At 47.1% G+C, this 20,832-nt stretch overlaps 2 protein-coding genes across 2 annotated transcripts in view; both read right to left on the bottom strand.

The window, feature by feature from the left end:
* The window catches only part of LOC146191450 (phospholipid-transporting ATPase ABCA3-like), a 30,452-nt gene extending 28,937 nt beyond the window's left edge, over window positions 1–1,515 (bottom strand). Inside the window, exons 1-2 of the mRNA XM_084599948.1 lie at window positions 1,315–1,515; window positions 477–608 (exon numbers count right to left, since the gene is read on the bottom strand). Of these exons, the coding sequence (XP_084456074.1) occupies window positions 477–608; window positions 1,315–1,428 (246 nt within the window). The 5' untranslated portion in view covers window positions 1,429–1,515. The remainder of the gene's footprint in view (window positions 1–476; window positions 609–1,314) is intronic.
* A 2,111-nt stretch (window positions 1,516–3,626) lies between these two features.
* Window positions 3,627–6,048, bottom strand: LOC146191449 (ATP-binding cassette sub-family A member 2-like). The gene is made up of 3 exons (XM_084599949.1): window positions 5,662–6,048; window positions 4,777–5,014; window positions 3,627–4,030 (listed from the first exon to the last, which is right to left on the bottom strand). The coding sequence occupies exons 1-3, from the start codon at window positions 5,890–5,892 to the stop codon at window positions 3,837–3,839; spliced, it is 663 nt and encodes a 220-aa protein (XP_084456075.1). The 5' UTR covers window positions 5,893–6,048; the 3' UTR covers window positions 3,627–3,836.
* Window positions 6,049–20,832: the final 14,784 nt, after the last annotated feature.

The following is a 20,832-nucleotide window of genomic DNA, read 5'->3' as shown; positions in this document are numbered from 1 at the left end:
CGTGCCTGAGTGGTCTAGGGCTAGCGTGTCTGTGGGGATCAGAGGGTTCCGGGGGGTTCCATTTCCATTCCTCCTCTCAAATCCTAAATAGCGCCCAAGCTTGCAGTTCCTGCCAAATGCGACCTCGTGACGTCACCTAACTCGACGACCATTAGTGCCTGGCAATGTCACCTGCCAACCATCGCCCGCGAGAGAGGTGCCCGTGATATATCGCTCACAACGTGCCGAATTTTGTAGAGATTGGGGCCTATAAGGCTGTCGAGCTACAAATAACGGGGTGGAGGGTATTTATTAAGTGCTATCAGATTATGAACAACAGTTTACCAGTACTCCACACGAGGAAAGTGTAGCAACTATACTTTAACGGTCCTCGTCTACATACAGTACACAGCAGGCTTCGCGCAGAAATCCTGAGTGGTTGCCCCTGCAGACTTATGTTCCGCCTGAATATAGCAAGGTTCCTCTTTTAGCCCGACCTTTGTGACGTTATCCAGGGATACTCCAGGGTTACCGCGTTCTCCGACGCCTTCGAGCGGAATGCTTGCTCCTGGAGAATCCTTGCTTTGGAGTTGCAAGTTTTCGGAGGCTCTGGGGTACCAGTAGCTGGCCTGCAAAACCACCGAAAACCCCGAAATGCGCTAGGGAAAACCCCGTTATACTGACGGCCAGGGGTACCTAAAATACTGACGAACAAAAACTTTACTTTTATATGCGCCTTCATTGCTACGTTAACACCAGTGGTGTCTACTCTTATGTCCTCGTGTCCGCCAAAATCAAGTTCGATTTTCCTCAATGTTTATTCATGCGTCATTTCACTGCTTCTATGTTTAACCCTAACGACTACTGAGGACAACTTCACTCAATTATTGTTTTAAATTATAAAAGAAAATGTTTCAGAGGCTTTTTTTGCCTATGGGGATGTTTGTTCGACAGTAAAGACGCATTCGTCGCCGACAAAATAAGATTTGAAAATCTCCGCAGTCTATTCAAACTTCCGACTCCTTCAGTGATAAGTATACATGGCTGCCACAGCTCACAGTTTAGAAGTGAACTCCCATGTGGCATAGCCTTTGTGATCTGCGCCCCAAAATCGATGGTAATAACACATGCATTTTACTTTCGAAAGCGGCCACTGGTGTCGACACACGCATTTCTTGGTCGTTTCTCGCTTATAACAACTCCTCCCATGTCTAAAGTGGTTTCCTGGTAAATAAAACGTGTCACCTTATTCATGCAAGCCGAGTTTTATTTGTCCTAAGTGTGACTTTAAGGTACCGCAAAGAGATGGCCGCGCAGTCAAGAGAAAATTCTCACTCTGATAAAAAAGAGGGGTTCCTTAGGGATTCCGTACTGCCAAGGCCACACGTTGTCCAGGTACCAGACCAGGACTGCGTAGACCAGGCAATAGCACAGGATCGCGCACATCATTCCCGCCAATGTGACGTTGTCGTACGGTGAACCAGGAATATGCAGGTTACGCCAGCGAGCACCCTGATCTGCTCCGGAGAGAGTGAACAGAGCACGAGAGAGAAGCTTTAGCATGAAGAGCATGGAACTCTGCAAGGCACTGAGTACTGCAGTTAGTCATAACTTTTGCCCATAAGCCGCGCTTCCTCGCTTGCAGACAGCTGCGAAAGCCTTCAGCAAAGCCAAAACTACCAAAACTGCGTTTCAAAGCACTTAACCGAAATATCCTCAACACAAACCATACACACACCACGCACACAAACCAATACGAAATACTGGGCGAGTTTGTGGAAGTTAAGCATTTTGCACAGCGCGAAAAACGAAGACCGCTAGGAAGAGAAACACACAACGCTTGGTTTGTCTGTGTGTGTTTCTTCCCCGGTCTTTGTTTTTCGCGCTGTGCAAAATGTTTAAAACTAATGCACTTTATTTGTATTTTGGCGTTTCAACGGAGGTACATGGTTCAACCTTGGTCACAACGCACTAAGAAAATGGGGCATACACCCTCTTTATTCCTTACGTTACATGAACACTGTGACTTAGATTTTATTTTTTGTCGATGTTTAGTCAAACAATCACTTCATTAATTTGTTTAAGCATTCAGCGTAAGTACAGTGAAAAAAGAAGGCTGAAGAAAAACTGCTTCATAGAGATTTCACAGATGTCCAGTTACCCATAGCAGTTACGTAGAGAGAGATACATTGGTATACGAAAATAATATTTTGTTTGATTTTCTTTGTTCTTTGGTATCGGAAAGAAAAAAGTCAAAACAGACAGAAAAAAAGTATACATCATCGAAATGTCGAAAAATTGGATACCAAAAATAAGATATTACATCCACGTGCCACTCAGCGACCGGGAGACGAAGACGATGTCGAAGCAAGATGTGGTGTGCAGCCATCCTGACAGTGCACAGCGTCTTCTTGCCCGTGCATTTGCCCCGTCCTCATTACCGCCGCTTTGTACTTGTTGCATTTTCTTACAGCGTCGTTGTCTCTGTCTCCCAGTCGCTGAGGAGCTCGTGGCAACAATACACCAAAATTTTTGCATGGGATACAATATAAATCTGCTGCAAATCATAGCAATTTTTTATTGTCGGTAACGTAGTTTGAACCCTCCTTTTACACCAACTATAGTTCACGATGATTCACGTCTGCAGGACAATAAACGACATGGGAGTTCACAGAATTGACCTTGTAGTAACTGTAAAAATTCGGGAGCTCTATGGAATCAAATATGCGTATTCTGGCTGCAGTTTTTCTCTTTTGAATTATTTTCTTCTTTGGGACTAATCAATGCGATTGAGAATGAAAGCAGCGGTATGTCCCACTTTGCTTTAACTCATTCTAAAAAATATATTAAATACACTGAGTAATTTTTAGTGCAGAATAATTTCAACGCATACGTAATTCTGTCCTAATAATGATATGCTTCTGAAAACTCACATTGGAAGTGCAGTAATAAGATGTGAATAAAAAAAATGTATACTATAACACAACGTTTCATCGCAGCTGGAAGGAAATGGAGGCCACGCTAAGTCATTCGTACTAGTTTTGATGGGAATTAGTTACCGTTATCACTCCGCGCCATATCCCATGATGAGATCACATCCTGTGATTTTCCACACTTTCCTACAGATGTTATACCTAAACGAATAGTTTTGTTACATATACTAACGAGCCGCGGACATGTCGCCAATATTGCAGTTTGCAACAAAAAAAGACTTGCTTTAGTTTCTATTTCCCTCATGCCCTTTCCAGAGAAAAAATACGTTCTACAGTCGTTCTCGCAAATAACAAACTGACGGTTGTCACCTAATTTTAAAATATTGATATAATTAAAACATAGGTGCAGCGATACTTCCTTGCGCAACTCCCGTTCTGTACATCTGAGCCGCGATTTATTATTGATGCACATAAGTTGAATTAGGCCTTCTAGATTTGATTGCATGGGATCTTAAACAGTTCTTTGGGCCATTATATTTGAAGTCCATGTAGAAAAATTTAAACATTATTCAAGTTAGAATGGAACTGTGCAGGAATAGCGGCATTAGTAAGATATAGCCTTATAGCATTGCCATATAGCTGACTTATTGAATACCAGCACTACACTGTAGCGTTACTGTAAAAACAACATAAAAGCGACGACGCTGTGCCGTCTATCGGACGTTCCGGTATTGTTTGCTCGTTCTCTACACGCACATAATTTAGCAAGCTGGTGTTCGAATGCAAGAGCAGTCAGTTATACTACTCCACACGAAGGACTTGCCTCACCGTACGTATCGCTTAAAAAACTACGTGTGTTTAAAAAGAGAACCTTCGGGGAGCTTTTCAGCGCCGTTTAACATCCTTAACCGGGGGAAGATATACTCAGCTGTTTTCTTCGTGGAGGTTGATGATGCGGACCATCCAGTGCAGTGCCATGTTGGGAAATACGGAGCTGCCCAGCTTCTGTCTGAGTGACAGGTCTGCGTAGGGGATAGCCCCAGGAGCATCCATGAAGAATATGGGCACCTCGTACGTCAGCATCCACAGGCACACGGTGGCGAACACGGCGTACACCGCTGCATCGGGTGGGGTACACGCGGAAAATGAGCTGTAGGCGAGCAATAGTGAGCATTTGAACAAAATAGTTTTCATATATGTCCATTACCCAGCGTTCATCTTTCGTAGAAACAATCGATGAACTAAACGGCCAGGGTGCAGTCAGAATTTTAAACTTAATTTAAAATTAGCAGTCACCGATGGATAACTAACGCCTACCGACTTGGCAGCGGATGCGATCAATGAAAGTCGAATAATCAGGTGTACAAAATAATCTATTACAAAGTAATTCACTGTTTAAAGGTCAGGTAATGTAGATAATTACGGCATGCTAAGAACAAATGAAGGCAAAACTTCACATGTGAAACGTGGCAAACCTGTCGCGCGGCGCTCCACGTAACATTTAAGCCTACACTGTACTTAAGTATGGCTGTAATGAATTATGGGCAGTACGAGGACACCATAAACCAACTGACCTAGCCACGAGTGAGTGAGTGAGTGAGTGAGTGAGTGAGTGAGTGAGTGAGTGAGTGAGTGAGTGAGTGAGTGAGTGAGTGAGTGAGTGAGTGAGTGAGTGAGTGAGTGAGTGAGTGAGTGAGTGAGAGTGAGTGAGTGAGTGAGTGAGTGAGTGAGTGAGTGAGTGAGTGAGTGAGTGAGTGAGTGAGTGAGTGAGTGAGTGAGTGAGTGAGTGAGTGAGTGAGTGAGTGAGTGAGTGAGTGAGTGAGTGAGTGAGTGAGTTAGCGAGCGAGCAAGCGAGCCATCTTACGAGTCTTGACGACGCAGCTGATGAGCAGGCAGAAGAGATCACAGTACACGGCGTACGTCATGATGACGAACAGCACGAGAGTGAAGTCACTGCGGGGCAACAGCGATGGCGCGCAGAAAATCGGCAGCTTCAGGAACGTGGTGATGAGTACCGTCACCAGAGACATCACCAACAGGCCGCTCAAGAACGCCGAAAGCCAGTACACGGCGTCGGAGACACCAGCGATGCGCAGCAGCTCCTGCGGCGGCAGCGAATCACGTGCATGTCGTGAAAGTGGTGCTCGATGTTAAGAACACTGCGCGTGCTCCGCGCACCACTGCGGCTAAATTTTCCTGTGAAATTAGCCTCCTTACGGAATGTCTGAAGGAACCTGTATTCAGAGCTACATCAATAAGGAATACGCTCTTTCCTGGGCCCTTTATACTTGGCACCACGTAGAGGCTACAGACTATGCGCTTTTCGTCCGACACAGAAGGAGAAAACGAGTCAATGACATAATGTAGCGAAACGATACACGGAAAACTGAACAAAGCGGACAGGCATTCTGTAAGAGACCAGCTGGGCCCAAGTACTTGCCGTCATCAAGATAGTAAAGAAAAGTATAGAAGGGTCCCACTGTGTTATGCCACCAAGAGCTCTGTTGGAAATGAAGCACCTCTTTTTAACGCATTAATGCAACTCAACACAGCTCTGCTCGTTTTGCCGGAATTCTATGCGCCTCCAGGAAAAATATATTTCGGAAATAATTCTTTATTCCATCGTATAGACACTGCGAGAAGGGATAAAGCCATTGCTACATTGTCTGCGTCCACAATTTAGTATAAAACACCCTCTATGTTCAAGCCCATCAGAGTGTGCCTGGAATAGCACAACAGCAGCGCGTACCTTCATCCCGACGGACTTTTCTTCGGCGACGCGTTTCACGGCAACGGGTGCCAAGACGATGAACCCGTACACTACGCTGAGATCTGTAATCTTCCCGACGCTCCTCGAGGTGTCGTAACTCTTCGGCGACGGGAACCGGCGTGTCTTGAAGTAAATCGGCATCGGTTGGGCGCTGCTATCCGTTCTTGGCACCACAATGTGTGCCGCGGCCAGGTTAAGCTTCGACACCATCGGCAGCAAGATGCCTGGCAAGTACGGCACAAGGCGTGCACGTGTCACATGGAAGTCAAGTACTACATTCAATCTCGAATATATTGAACTCGGATGTATTGAACAATTGCCTATATCCAAACATCCTCCACTCGTTGTACTGTGAACGAAACATTACGATTTCTACTACCATTTCCGAAACTGATAAGTAAACGGACATGCTGCAATGCTCACCATTTAAGGTTGTTTTACCATTGCAAGCTTTGGCCAACCACGAAAATTGTGGGCTTGCTTTTGAGTATACTCTCTCGAACTCTCGGAATATCCCCTTGACCATCACATGTAAAAGTATAAAGTACTGTTCGACTTCATCGAATTCCCGCTATATCGAACTGCTCTCAGTGCCCCCGAAAGGGGCGCTTCTCCTAACGGCTCCAGACGGTCACTTTTCGCGAGCGTAGCTGCGCAGCTTTGGTCACCTGCTGACAGCGTTGGCGCTGTAAAGCCGCTGAATGAGGTGAACATTGAGTCCCATTCCTTCGGTCTGCCATGATTGCTTTCAACGCGACAAAGCTCTCATGTGAGAAAGCCGTGGTTCGGTGCATTGATTATTGAGCGGTAAAGCCAGCCTTGCTGCCCGAAGGCTAGCGGCGGCTCTCGCGTGGGTTTGGACTTATTTTGGAGCGAAGCTGCACTTCTCGCATGCACAGCTGTAGATCAAGTGACGCTTGGAAGTTGCCTCTACGACACGATTCAGGTGTACACGTAGAAAGTGTTAAGATAAAGCGGCTTCCCTTGCAATAAAAAATTCCGTTAGAGGTCATTTGAAGGTCAAACCAGTCTTCGATATCGTCTCTACGGCGGTGATGGTGGTGGGGAAAACGTTTATTAGAGTTTTGGAGCCACAGAGGGGACCTGCTATATGGTCGGTGTCCCTAGTCCGGGACACCACAAGACGAAGCCCCGTCTCGCGCCCGTTTAACCAGGGCCCGTTGAGACTTCAGAGAAGAGCAGTTGAGAAGGGCCGTCTCCTATGCCTCTCGGGAAGGGGGGGGGGGGGGGGATATAAAAATTTTGAGCACATACCCACACCATGTGGAAGATATCACAGGCCTCTTCACAGTGCGGGCATCACCCATCCGTGTTGGATCGTAGTGTTTATGTTTGCAGGGCAGAGTATAGTACCTGTTTTACCGCGTCTTAAAGTTCGCTCCTCCATTTCGCTTAGCCCCTTTGCAGGAGCCACGAAAAAGCGGTGGTTGCATGCCGCTGTAAATTTTTATGATTTTACTTAACCGCAAAAGTGGCTGGTTTATCTCTGAGCCAGAAAAGCTGTGATGACGAGCCCGGTGAGTAAACGCTCGGGCAGCCGCGTCAGTGATCTCATTATATCTCGCAAGCCTTGGTGGCAAGGAGCCCAAATTGTTTTCTTCGGCGTTGGATCTGTCCCACCTTAGAATTTGACTTGCTTACGGCGAGATCCCTGTCAAGTAACTACCATGTGCATCTCGTGATAATTATTTTTTAATTTGGGTCCGCGGCAGCAAGCGCTATGGCTATTTCCTCGGCTAGCGCTGAATTCTGGGCTCTGAAGGAGAGCCCATCAACATGCTTTTCCTATGTGAACGACAGCGGCCGTGTAAAATCTGTTGCTGCTACGTCTACATAGCATGCGCCGACCGAATATTACAGGGAAAACCCCCAAGGTGGAGTAGATTTGTAATAAGGGGGTAAGTACTCATTCCCCTAAGGGGATTCCCCTAAATATTCGATCAACACCACTCTTACTTCTAGTTACTGATCAATTCGCTCTTGCCCTACGATCTGTTCTGCTGGCCGTCCTGGTTAGCTCAGCTATAGTAGAGCGGCCGCTGCCCTGGAATGACGGTGATCCCGGGTTCAATCCACGGACCAGGACGAATTTTATCTGAGAAAGCTATTTACTTTCCTTTGTAGCCGAATGACTGCGCTTGGTGGATGTGAATGAGTAATTACTCCCTTATTATAGTATACACCGGGTTGGGAGCCATATTGTCTCTCAAGCGCCCGAGATCGCGCTTTTCGTGTCCTTTCGTGCGTGTCGATTTTGGCCTGATATCCAAAGCGAAATACTGAATTCCCTCGTGATTCACACACATATATATATATATATATATATATATATATATATATATATATATATATATATATATATATATATATATATATATATATATATGCATATAACCCGCGTGAGTCTGAATGTGCACAATGGCTACCTTCCGCGGACATACTGAAAAGTTCTAATCAGAATTCGCCCTGAATTGTGGGGGTTGCGAAGAGACCACCGGGAAGAAGCAAGCTGCCATTTAACTCGCCTTCCGTTCTGTAAGCATCTATCATCAGCCGTTTTCTCTAACTATGCGCACTTGAAAACGCGTTACCTGGTGTTGTACAGAGAAGGTACCTGAAATAAAACAATCAGCCATATAATCTATTGAACAATTAACCACGCCGTTTGTGTTGTAGATAACTAAGTTTATATTTATTTTATTTAGAGGTGTATACTAGACAACTGAGGTCTGTAGTTTACACCGGAAGTTTAACGGGGTTAAGCGGCCGGTGACTACGTCGTTAAGTTCGGCAACACTTAAAGTTTTTAAACTAAACTATGGTCTTGCAGCTCACAGTGATTTCGCGTGTCGTTGTTCCTTCTGCAGAAATTGCATGGTTTCGACCTTTATATTTCCCCTTCTGAATGCCGAATAAAGCATTTAATAAGTTCGGTTGTCATCAGCACCAGATACCCAAGCATGGCCACTTAAAGAAAAAAGACTCTCAAACTAACACAGCTGAAATGTCAATGCCCATTTTGTATTCTTGACATAAATTCGCGTTTATTTCCTAACCCATTCCGCTATATTCCCGTCTCAGAATATTGCACCATTTTACTTTCCTTAGTGCTTCCTCTGCCTTGTCGGTATCCTCCTGGTTTTGATCTATTTGTTGGTACAATAGCAAGATACAACTGTGATACACGTTCGTAATGAGGGATACCGTACGTCGTGAGGTCCGTGGCACACACGAGCGTCCACAGAGGCACTATTTTTGTTTACCCCTGCCATTATGAGACCGGTGTTACACAGCAGTCAGTGCGTGATCGTCAAAGCAAGTGCTCGCACGCATAGACTTTGAGGCCGCCAAAGATTGTGGCGTACAGCGCTGTTGCAATGGAACACGACGGGGCGTGAATGCTGCAGGCGGGTCACTGCACCCGAAACCGCAAGTGGAGAACAACAACCTTTATTTAATTGACCTCGTTTTCGTTTTTCCCTTGCTAGGTAACTCGGGGGACGAACTGCAAGAAATGATGACTCAGACAGGAAAAGCAGAGAGGTAGGCTTGAAAATCAATATGCAGAAGACTATGGCAATGGTCAACCGCCTCGGGAAGGAACAGCAGTTTACAATAGGTAGCGAAGCACTGGAAATGGTCGGCGAATATGTCTACTTAAGACAGGTAGTAACCACAGATCCGAATCGTGAAAGCGAAATAACCAGGAGAATAAGATTAGGATGGAGCGCATTTGGCAAGTTCTCGCAGATTATGACTAGCAGCTTAGCGCGGTATCCCTCAAGAGGGAAGTATAGAACAGTTGCATTTAACCAGTACTCACCTATGAGGCTCAAACGTACAGGCTAACGAAAAGGGTTCTACTTAAGTTGAGGACAATGCTGAGGGCTATAGAACGAAAAATGGTAGGTGTAACGTTAAGAGATGGGTAGCGCGCAAAGTTGGTCAGAGAAATAAGAAATAACTCGAGTTAATGGCATTCTAGTGGAGATCAAGAAGTATAAATGGGAATGAGCAGGACATGTAGTGCGAAGAGAGGATAACCGATGGTCGCTTAGAGTAACCAATTGAATTCCAAGGGATGGAAAGCGTAGCTGGGGGTGGCTGAAAGTTAGATGGGCGAATGAGGTTAAGAAGTTCGCAGGGGTCAAGTGGATGCAGCTATCACAGGACCGGGTTAACTGGAGGAATATGGGGGAGGTCTTTTTCATGCAGTGGATATATTCCGACTGATGATGATGATGAGGATGATGATCGCTTCCTGTGACTGTCAGAGGAGTTTTTTCAGGGCTCATTAACATGCAGATGTCTTGCCTAGAAGGTGCTCCTTTGCGATCGCGTACTAAGGTTACACACCTGAGAGCCAAAATGGCGGCCGTCGGCTAGGGCCAACGGGTCGCATTATTTCCCTGGTGTAGAACTCCTGCCAGGAGGGAAAGCGCAGCTTGTAGTTGAGCACACCCCTTTCCGCTTGCTTGAACACCACGCCATAGTTGTTGGCCAGCCCCTGGGCATTAGTGCGCACCGACAGGTTGGCCACCATCTCGTCCTCGCCCTCAAACTCTTCCAATTCGACGTGCGGGAAAGCACGACGCAGCACCTCCTCGCCCGTCACGTTCCCTGCGGTACGCGATACGCAACAAGCATCGTTAAATTTATTGCAAATTAATTGAGTGTAATTAACAACTTAATGGAAACTGAAAGTTCTGGGAGGTGCAAAACCCGTATATATAGTCGCGCTTCGTTAAGTTCGATCAAAAGAGCGAACGCTCCAAAGGGTTGACCGACCCCGTCAACCAAGACACGGGTGTTAAATAAGCGTAACAAACCTTGTCCCAAGAAAGCCTATATGTTAAAAACCGCGACTTCTCGTTCATTTTGAAAATCGTAATAACTGATTAACTATATGATACGTGTTGAAATGACACGCTACTGATCAAGGGTGCCCTATCGAGAGTCATTCAACCCTGTAGGAGCAGCGATTTATAAATGCGAAAGCGGGACCACAAAATGGCCTCCACAAAACGCAGTTCAGTAAAATCAGGTTTAGGTAGTGGCTTCAATAGGAAGGAGGGAAGGTGCACCGGATGCAGCGCTAAAGGCAGTATAGCTCTATGAACCATGGAAGGGGAGGCGTAATATCACAATGCTCAAAATGTCGCAGGTACCGAAGAATTCGCGCTTGATTTTCGTTTTCACCCGTTTTGCAAATAGATCAGTGCTCCGGTTAATGATACTCGCTTTTTGCATTGTAAGAGACTGTTCACATTTCTTCCAAATTTATTCTTCTTTTAAAATTCCGCATTGTCAACTAAGACATTCATTCATGCAACAAAACGTTCGCGGAGCCTATTATCATAAATTATTGCGTGGAAGTTGAGAGCATAAGCGGAATGTCGTCTGAGAGGGAGATTCATTTAAGAAATATGGGTGCTGATCCACTGTACACGGGAGCCGAAGCATCGTTTTAACTCAGCTTGTCACTGGCCTTGTTTTTTTATTATTGTTTTAAAAGAAAGATATCAAACTCTTCTGCAGTCTTATTTAGGAATTATCATTTAAATACTGTTGCGAAGATCGACGTGACTTTATTAGTCGATCTCTGCACCAGTTATCAGTATACATATAGGTCGCTGCAGAGTACAGTTACAGTAAAAAGGTCGAATTCGTTACATCTGATGGCGATCATTACTATATGACCCCTTTCGGCCTATGAAAGGCAGCGCCCCCTTTCGCGTGGATGATGGGGCTTCAAGTGGTCCACTTATCTGTGCTAACTACCTCGACGAGCTGGTCTTCTCACCCACGCTGTGGTGAAAAACGGCGCTAAAGGCGTAACACAGACAAGACAAGAAGGAAGACATCGCTGCGATGTTTTCCTCATTGTCTTCTGTGTTCTACCTAGTTTGTGCTGTTATTCAATATTAGTAAGTATTCACCAACTAGCCCAAACTTCTGCTCTGCTTCATCTAGGCTTTCCACAAACATCTTTAAATACTTGTTCCATTCCCGCCATTTACCGTCACGCGGGGCTTGAAGGGACTCGCCCTGCTTCGACCCCTCGAGTTCACTTCCTCGCAGTTTGTTTTTTCTAAACTTGTGGTCAGCTTTCGGTGGTTCCACCCTCATACCCGCTCCCCATGGCGTGGATACAAAAGCCCTCCTTTTTAAATTCTTCGCTGCTGATTACCATTTTTCTGCAGGAACTCGACGCATTCGGACGTCCAACGCTCTATATATGTTAGCGGGATCAAGCCTCGCGGGACCTCATCCTGTCCGTGGGACCATGTACTAACACTTGTTCGTAACCTAGCTGCTGGTGCGTTGGACGGCAGCGATTCATGTTAGACAGCGTTATTTTTGCAGCAGCAATACATGCTCGTTTGTGTCAACCCGTGTTCCTTTATTTCCTAGAGTGCAGCCCGTCAAAGGCGGCGAGCGCTCGGGATCGCTTGCAATCACGGGATGTGGTCAGCAGTTTGAACAGCCGGACACGAAAAAAATGGAAAGCAGTATTTATCCCCTGGTATATCAATCCTACAAACTCCAGATTAATTGCACATTGCGTGATTTTAACCACTTCCGGCTCATTGTTCTTGCCCATTTTGGGTGACGCCTCTAGAAAGCTACCAAACTATGGTGCAATTGGCGCCGGCGAGAGCTTTTCAGTCCCCCAGTCAACCATACACATACGGAGCTATGCCGGCCTTGGTACTTCCTTTCATTTAACATTTCGCCGACACAACTCCCTCAATTAGCAGAACTTCTCAAGAAGGCGTTCTTGCCGAAGCGACAACATTTCCTTGCTCGTTGCGACAATTGCTGACCAAACACGATAAGGTTTAGTGCATTCTTAGGCATCACCTCTTAACAATCTTCACCATCAAACCTCAGCGAACACGGGGTCACTGCTTCTCAACAACGGCATGCAGGCCTTGCCATGAACTCATCATATCCCCGCTGCATCAACGCCCTCCAGTCATTTACTTCGCAACTGAAAGCGAGCGTTTGACGATTGTGTGGACTCCAAATTCCGCTTTGGTCGGCATTTCACAGTATACTGAACGGCCGTGTCTCTCACTAACTTTCTCTGCTTAAAGACACCCAAGCAGACTAGGCACACTTCCAAGAGTGTAATATGACTGTTTACCCTCACGTACAAGTCCGCGGGCCTCTGCGCTAGAGCACGGACTGCTTTTGTAACCACGAATCCTGTGGAGTTTCCTGACACGAGTGAGACCGACATTGGGCCTCGCCTCTCCGATCAAAGCCTCAATATTGCAAATCCGAATGCTTATACCTGCGACTATTTTTCGTAATATCATTCTATACGTGTAAATGGTCTGAGCTGTCACTTGCGGTGCCGCAGTGTCTTCAGCGTCCTAATAAAACTCCATCATGACCTGTCCACTGCCTGCCATCTTGGCGTGTCACGCACGTACTGTCGGATGCACCATCATTTTTTTAGATCTGACTTATGTCACACCTTATACAACACGGTTCCGGCTGTAGTCTATGTAGAAGGAAAAAAATTCCATGAATAGCTGATTCCAGTTTCGGACAAGAAAAGCTAGCAATTACGCCTGCTAGTACTGACATTAAAACCGCCGGCATTTTGCCGAAAATTCATATTGCGTTGGTAGCGACGTGCTGGCCGGGACCTTGCCAGAAGTTCCATCCTCTGCGACAAGGCACGCCTATTGTTCAAAATTTTCTTCAACAAGTTAGTACAATTGATTATAACGCTCCGCGATAATTACTCTCCGTCAGAGGCCTTACGCTCTGCGATAATTACTCTCGGTCCGAGGCCTTACGCTCCGCGATAATTACTCTCCGTTCGAGGCCTTACGCTCTACGATAATCACTCTCCGTTCGAGGCCACTATATCAGTTATCCGCCAAGCGATGACCTGTAAAAACTCGCCGATGATATCCTTATCCACTCGTGTTTCACCCGATTAAAAAAATGCACCAATTCTATCATCCCCAAGCGAACGCTGTTAACAACTCAACTCCTTGTAACCGATATGATATGCATGAAGTCTTAGACAACCACAGAGATTGGAAGATGTCTCTGATATTTTGATCCCTATACTATCCCTGTATACACTGCGACACTGGCGTCTTCTCACCTTTGCGTCTGTTCGAAAGAAGTCTCAATAGATTTGAGCGCTATACCGCTCACTGTCCCGTCTGCCCCGCAATAGACGCAAGATGCCGTGGTACAACAAACACGAACCGAACTGACGCGCCAACTTAATTGTACGCGCCCGCCTCCGCGTCACAGAATCAGAAGTCATTTAGGGACAACGACAACAACGGCAGCAGGAAGTGCACATCTGTCTGCAGTCGCTTTTCCTCCGACATGGCGAGATGGTATTCCCTCTCGCTTTGAACTCGCTGAAAACCATGTAGAGCCTATGTTGCGCTCAGAAGCGTTGAGTGAAGATGGAGGTGGAAGAGCGGAGGCACGCGAGCTGAGTAGCTGACCGTACGCTGATCACTCCATCGCCTCACCTCCATCGGCCACAGCAGTAAGTTTTCCGAAAGATGAAATACAGAGCAGCGGCGTGGCGACGCTGAACGGCGTCGCTGAATAGGCGGTGTTGAAGTGCGATCGGAGGAAGGGGAGTTAGTCACTTCGGAATGCCACCGAGGGTTCACCATAGGGACTTGCGTAAAAACGTGGAAGTTGGTCATGTTTCTCCCGACGCTGACAGTACCGAAAAATGTGCCAACAACGACCACAGCGGTAGCACACCGGAGCGATGAGTTGGTGGAGTGCGAAAGTCATTGTTCTGGTGGTGGTAGCCACTAGGTGCAGGAACGCCGAATTCATTCGATAGGTGGCAAAAGTTTCGTGGCCCAGGTACTTGGTCTTCCAAGGAGCGGTTTGAAAACGTGCCCTGGAGGGGGTCAGCAGCTGTATTGCTACCGGTACTCCGTCGCGGACTATTATAACGCGGTCGGACCCGGAAGGATGTGATTCAAAAAGCGGCGTCTGGAGCGCACATTCATAGTAGACAGTCTGGGTGGCAAGATGCTGAAATTTCTCGGCCAGTCCTTCTTGGGCGATCCGCAGTATGAAGGATGCCATGCCATCATGATTGTAACTCTCTACACTGGCAACGCTTGGGGCGTTGAAAAGACGACCGAGCTTGGGGGCAATACGCAGAGCCTGTAACACCTCAAACGTCCTGCAATGATGAACGACGTCCGACGAAGTGACGATATTTTCTTTCTTTATGAGGAAACTGCATACATCTTCCGCAGTTACATTTACAAGGTGACCAATTTTATCCTCTTCTGTCGTAGCACGATTAACAGCGCTGCAAAGCTTTAGCACTTCTACTTACATGGTGCATGCCTCACCTGGCCGCTGGGGTTGTGCAAGGGTTTGTGCGGCCCCTTTCTTGGGCGAAAAGGAGTCCTCGAAGCACTTTTTGAGTTCCTCCATGAAACTGTCCCAAGTGGTAAGAGCATCTTCATGTTTCTAGAACCACAAGAGTGAGTGCCCGCAAGAAAGAAAACAACATTCACCAGCTGCATGACCGTGTCCCAGCGGTTATACTTGCTCCTCGTTGATAATATATGAGCCACTACTCGACATCTTCGCCCGACGTTCCAAAAACGTACGCGGTTCGCGTTGATGCGCCCAGCACCTTATCTCTTCCGAGAAGTCCCGCCAGACGTTCCCGCAGGCTGTTCGTTCCACCCCTCCCCCCCCCCCCCCCCTCCCCACGAGTTGTTCATGGTAAGTTTGGTAAGTGGGCAACGATGGTGGCAGCCCGACGTCGGCTCTTTCGAACGGCTGATGGGTCCAGGATCGATACCCCGCACTTCCACAAAGTGCTACTGTAAGCAAAACTAATTTATTTACAGGGTTTTGGGGACGCCGCGGAACGGTCAGCGTACGGTCGGCTACTAGAGCCCGCGCACCCCCGCTCTTCCACCTCTTCATCATCATCCCACTGCTTCTGAGCGCAACGTGTCAATATGACCAACGATATTGCGTAACTCAGTTTATCAACATCGTCCAACCGCCTAAGTGTGACGTACGTTATTCGGATCAAACTATACAAGGCAGCCCAACCGCTTCCAGTTTATCGCTGGGAAAATTATTCGCGGTCGGGGGGCTATGTCACAAGAACAGCGAGAAACACGAAAAAGGTTACTGGTCCTGGACACCGCACGTCGCTACCTATTCCGCTGCGCCTATGTCCTTTCGCGAATTCGCCCTAACGTGGGATAATTTCAACTAAGGAACTAAACATACTTGTATGAGATTTCACTGAAATATATCTCATAGGGCAGATAGTGAGCTACGAATATCGGTATCTTAAAAGAAGGTAAGAAAAAAAAAAGGGTGGGGAGTGAGGTTACAGCACACAGGGTGCCGTTAATTCAATATCTCGTAGGGCAGATAGTGAGGTACGAATATTGATATCTTAAAAGAATTCGGTACGAAAAAAGCAAAGGGGTAGGGAGTGGGGACACAGGGTGCCGTTAATTCAAACGACTCCACTAGGAAGCAGTATCGAAATAGTGGTGATGCCACTTCGTGTGGCAATGCAGTATAAACTCGGGAACGCAGCTTCCACAAGTGCATTGTTCTCATGCCGCTTACCAACCATGGGTTGTCGTCGAAAATATGTTTGCAAAAGGTGGTACTCGAAGCCATTGACCTCGCTGCCCGGATCTGTTCCCAGAAATCACGGGCAGAGCGAGAGGTCTGAGTGTGTTCACAACGCTGTAAAAAGTCCGCCTCGATTCTTTCTGCGTAAAAAGACTTCAGCTGGCTAGACATGCTTCTTTAGCTACACTGCCAAACACCGGAAGTATTTTCTATGCATGCCAGGAGTGGAATTCTTCCATTTAGTTAGGTATTAAAGTTTACCGTGTTGCTGGTAGCCATTAGTTGTGTTTTTGGTAAGCGAACATAAATAAGTTCATCGTCCTAACCAGGACGCAAGACAAACCAGCTCGCCAGGCATAGCTGAAGAGAAAGCTTCGTTTTGGTAATGGTTCTTACTCATTATCATCGCTACCGCTACTATCATCATTATCAACTAAACGCAGCGTCATTTTCATCGCTATAGTACCATCATTATCACTAATTGCAACGTCACTATCATAGCTACTATCATGGTTATCACTAACTACATCGTCATTGTCATCGCTACTATGATCCTCAAGCTAGAAAATCCTGGCCTGATCCAGAACTTTGTGATCCCCCGATACAAAGGGGAATGGCCGCATCAGCATCAGCTAGACGAGGAGAATTACGATCCGTTTCTCAAGAGCCAGGCTTGGAGTGGATTGCGAGCTCGGCTAGGGATCGAAAGTATGTAGTTCGATTCCCGGTGGAGACTGATATTTTCTTTAAGTGTGAGTACGGTCTTTGTTTACAGCTACACTTTGTCATCTGGCTCCTTGAAAGTCAATTGCTAGCCCACGCTGAATTTGGCCCGAAGTGGTGTAGTGAAGCTTTCACTTCAAAAGTGAAAGTTACACAGCGTAGTCACTGTGCATAATCCCTGCCACCGCGGTCCCGCGGTTCCAGCGTAGGTAAAAAGAAATCATCGCGCACAAAATAAGCCAGGACGAAAGGCAAGTTGTGAGCAATGATTTCCAAATACTAACATGCGAGCGCAAACTTATTCTCTATTAGAGCACGTGCCTGGTGCCGGCACGAAGGCGATCTTTCTGGGGAAGAACAGCGACGGTGTGACCACGTTCTCGGCTTCGGTGTCGGCGCCTACGAAGACGGAGCTGACCGGCGGAGTAACAGCCTCCGACGCCTGGTCGCGGTTGCAGTGTAGATAAGTCTGCACTAACGTTAGCAGCAGCGGCGTCAGCACCTCCAACGACGTGATGGCCCAGTTGCGCCGAAGCTTGTAGAGATAGACGCTCTTCCAAAGCATAAGCTGCAGCTGCCGCCACTGCATGGTCCTGCACCGCTGAATGTTAGGCACGCCGTCAGCGTCAATACAGCGATATATATACTTCACTCATATCGAATACAGAACACGCTTGTCAACCATCAGTGGCCTTCCGGAAAGTCCGATATGTCCGACCACTCTCGCGTGCATCAGCAAAACACGCATTAGCAAACTTCAGTCCCCGCCGAGGCAGAGAAACAATGATAGGCAGTACACGTGCTCATCCCGCCGCAATATTTGTGCACCGAATGAGAGAAAATAAAGGCATCGCCCATTTACAATAATAAATGCGCGGCTCTTGATGCCCGCTTCATAGATTTGATCTGTTGTCGACATTTGTTCAGATAGGCGCGTCTGCATACTAGCAACAACAGGAAAAGAGATGTCATGTATATATATATATATAGTTCTAGGTAGATCGAGGAACTTCTTTCGGAACAGAAAAGTCGGCCGTTGTCGTCTGAAGTCGCGATGCGTGCGCATTTCATCTTCTCATAACCTCCTCGTCGTGTCATTGAGCTAGAGTGCTCTATTTAGCAGTTTACTGTTCGCACGACACCTGTCACGCCCCCACCTTGTCACGGCTGCAGGAGAGGGGCGCGGTTCAGTAGTTTCAGCTTTCGTCTCTAACCACTTGGCTAGAGAAGCGTGTGGATGGAGGCGACTCACAACCAAATGACCGTGACAAAACATCTGTCACCGGTGGACTCAAAGGGACCCTGTAAAAAATATTTGTGGACATATTCTGATGTAGCAGATATGGTGGCCTATGTAGGTATCAGCGCCAAATTTAAAAGCTCCACGTGAAATATATAATTTACACTTTTTTTTTAATTGCTTCTCGCGACCACTCCCCCATTTGGGTCACCACACGTTCTAAGCCGCCACCAGTGTATCAAATCTACAATACCTCCAATGGTTTTTTGTTACATTAGTGTAGCTGGTGTAGGCTAAAACATGGCCCTATAATTAATTGGTCATCTGGAAGCGCCCTGTGATTGGGCGTGCCCATGTGACGTGGGAGGGACAGGGAGCAGCGAGGTTTGATACCAGCACATGAATCCATCGCAGGGAATGAGGCTGTGATTGGGCGTGCCCATGTGACGTGGGAGGGACAGGGAGCAGCGAGGTTTATGGATACCAGCACATGAATCCATCGCAGGGAATGAGGCTGCTCACGAGTTTGCCCGAGCTCTCTATCACCGGGCGGCTGCCGAGCAGCCCTCTTGCATGGATATAAAAGATAGCCTAATCTCGTATAAAGAGGTTACAGAGCACTATAAACTAAGCAGAAGGGTCTATCCGCCGCCAGACCGTTCCCTCGGAAACGGGGAGGCAATTGCATGGAGGAGGCTACAAGGGGGCAATCATATTAGTCCCTTTTGGGTATATGCAACAATTTCAAAAGATGAAAAGGATCTACATTGTATAACATGTGGGTGATGGGGCACTCTAGATCATATTATTTGGGAATGTAACAACAGCCCAGGAGCTAAAGAAAATATAGATAGAGACGCCTGGGAGACCCTGCTGCGAAGCGAGGACCCCGCTCAGCAGCAGCAAGCCATCCGCCTGGCGGCTGAGGCCGTGAAGCAACAACGTATATTCACCAGACCTTAGTTCGCGAGGCTCCTGAGTAAGGCTTCATCCGGCCTGCGTGCCGGGGAGTCCGAAACGGAGCTTCTTCTCGGTGGAAATAAAGGTTTTCAACAACAACAACAGCGAGGTTGTACGCAGTCGCGACCTGCTTTCTTTACAGATTTCTTGCACGTCACTATGTGTTGAGCTTACGATAAGAGAAGGACCAACATTTTTTATTGCCGATATCCAGAACTAGCTTGGTTACTTTTGTGTTATGGAGACGAGTGATGGAATACTGAGCCAGAGTAAACATATTTCCATAGTTTTCAAAGGAGATAGGTGGAGCTTTAGCGAGAAATATTCGATGAGAAAACCACGAAAACCGCATTTTCTCTGCACCGAGATGACTATAAAGTCATATGCAAATGGACCACCCCTCTAAAATGCATCCACAAATGCGACCGTGATGTCAAACTAAGTTTAGAAACCCAGGTGATGGAAACTGTAAGCAGCACTGATGTACTGCGGCGACTTGTCTTACACTCCTTCGCTCACGGCGTTGTAGACGTGTCTGCAAAGTGGAATAGTTACTGCGTCTGTCCTCGATCCCTGCAGGAGCCTCCCCGAAGCTTGTGTACTCCGAACATGTTAGCACACATCATGGCCGAAGTGCGGCCGTGCAGGTACCGTAGGAAGAAAATGCACGGGCCTGCTACTGGCTCTGTAGCTGAGCCACCGCCGCTGCCTCATTGATTGATTTATTTATAGGAAGGGAAAGGCGCGGTAACTGTCTCACTTGATTTCTGTGGACACCGCAACCGCGCCGTAAGGGAAGGGAGGAAGATGGGAGTGTAAGTGGAAAGAGAGAAAGAGGAGCCGTAGTGGAGGGGCTACGGAGTAATTTCGACCACCTGGGGATCTTTAACGTGCGCTGACATCGCACAGCACACGACGCCTCTTCGTTTCGCCTCCATCGAAACGCAGCCGCCGAGGTCGGGTTCGAACCCGGGTACTCCGGTACAGTAGTCGGGCGTCTTACCACTGCACCACCCCGGCTTTTTTTTTTCTTTATTTCCTGACCGAGGACGTACAGAAAAAGACACATGTGACATCAATAACAGGACAAAATAAAAGATCAAGCATTGACTTAAAGCTTCAGCCTTCCTTAGCTGAAGAAGTCGGATTAAAAATCCCTCATATGTGACAACCCTTCAAAACCAACTAACCATTCTGGCTCTAGTTTTAAAGCTTTCTGTTCGTCCACATATGCCCGTATGCTCTCTCTAAAGAGCTGTCTCGCTGAACGTGCATCGACGTCACCGTGCTCTACAGCCATTCTGCTTTTCCATATGCTGTGGAGAGCCAGTAGCATCAAAAGATCCAACGGTGTATCATTGTTCGCTTCTACTGGCAAGAATCGGATACCATGTGGGCTTATGGGTAGTTCTTTTTTAAGCGTCCTCTGGAGCACGTCCCATAAAAATACGGCATCCCAGCATTCGAGAAACACGTGTTCAATCGTCTCCTCTTTCCTGCATATTATGCAGTGGACACTCCAGGGTACAAAAAGCCCTTTCTGTTCCTTCCATTTCTTTACCTCTAATGTT

This window comes from Amblyomma maculatum, chromosome 4 (assembly GCF_055883805.1).
Source record: "Amblyomma maculatum isolate TAMU_Amacu chromosome 4, ASM5588380v1, whole genome shotgun sequence".
NCBI classification, from domain to species: Eukaryota; Metazoa; Arthropoda; class Arachnida; order Ixodida; family Ixodidae; genus Amblyomma; species Amblyomma maculatum.
The sequence above is the reverse complement of the archived record's forward strand: the minus strand, read 5'-3'. Positions and strand labels throughout refer to the sequence as shown.

Coding starts and splice junctions, on each gene's coding strand:
- LOC146191449 (XM_084599949.1), bottom strand. CDS start 5,892: ATGGTGTCGAAGCTTAACCTGGCCGCGGCACACATTGTGGTGCCAAGA. Junction 5,015..5,661: donor AAAAGTCCGTCGGGATGAAG/GTACGCGCTGCT, acceptor CTGCCGCCGCAG/GAGCTGCTGCGCATCGCTGG. Junction 4,031..4,776: donor CAGCTGCGTCGTCAAGACTC/GTAAGATGGCTC, acceptor CACCCGATGCAG/CGGTGTACGCCGTGTTCGCC.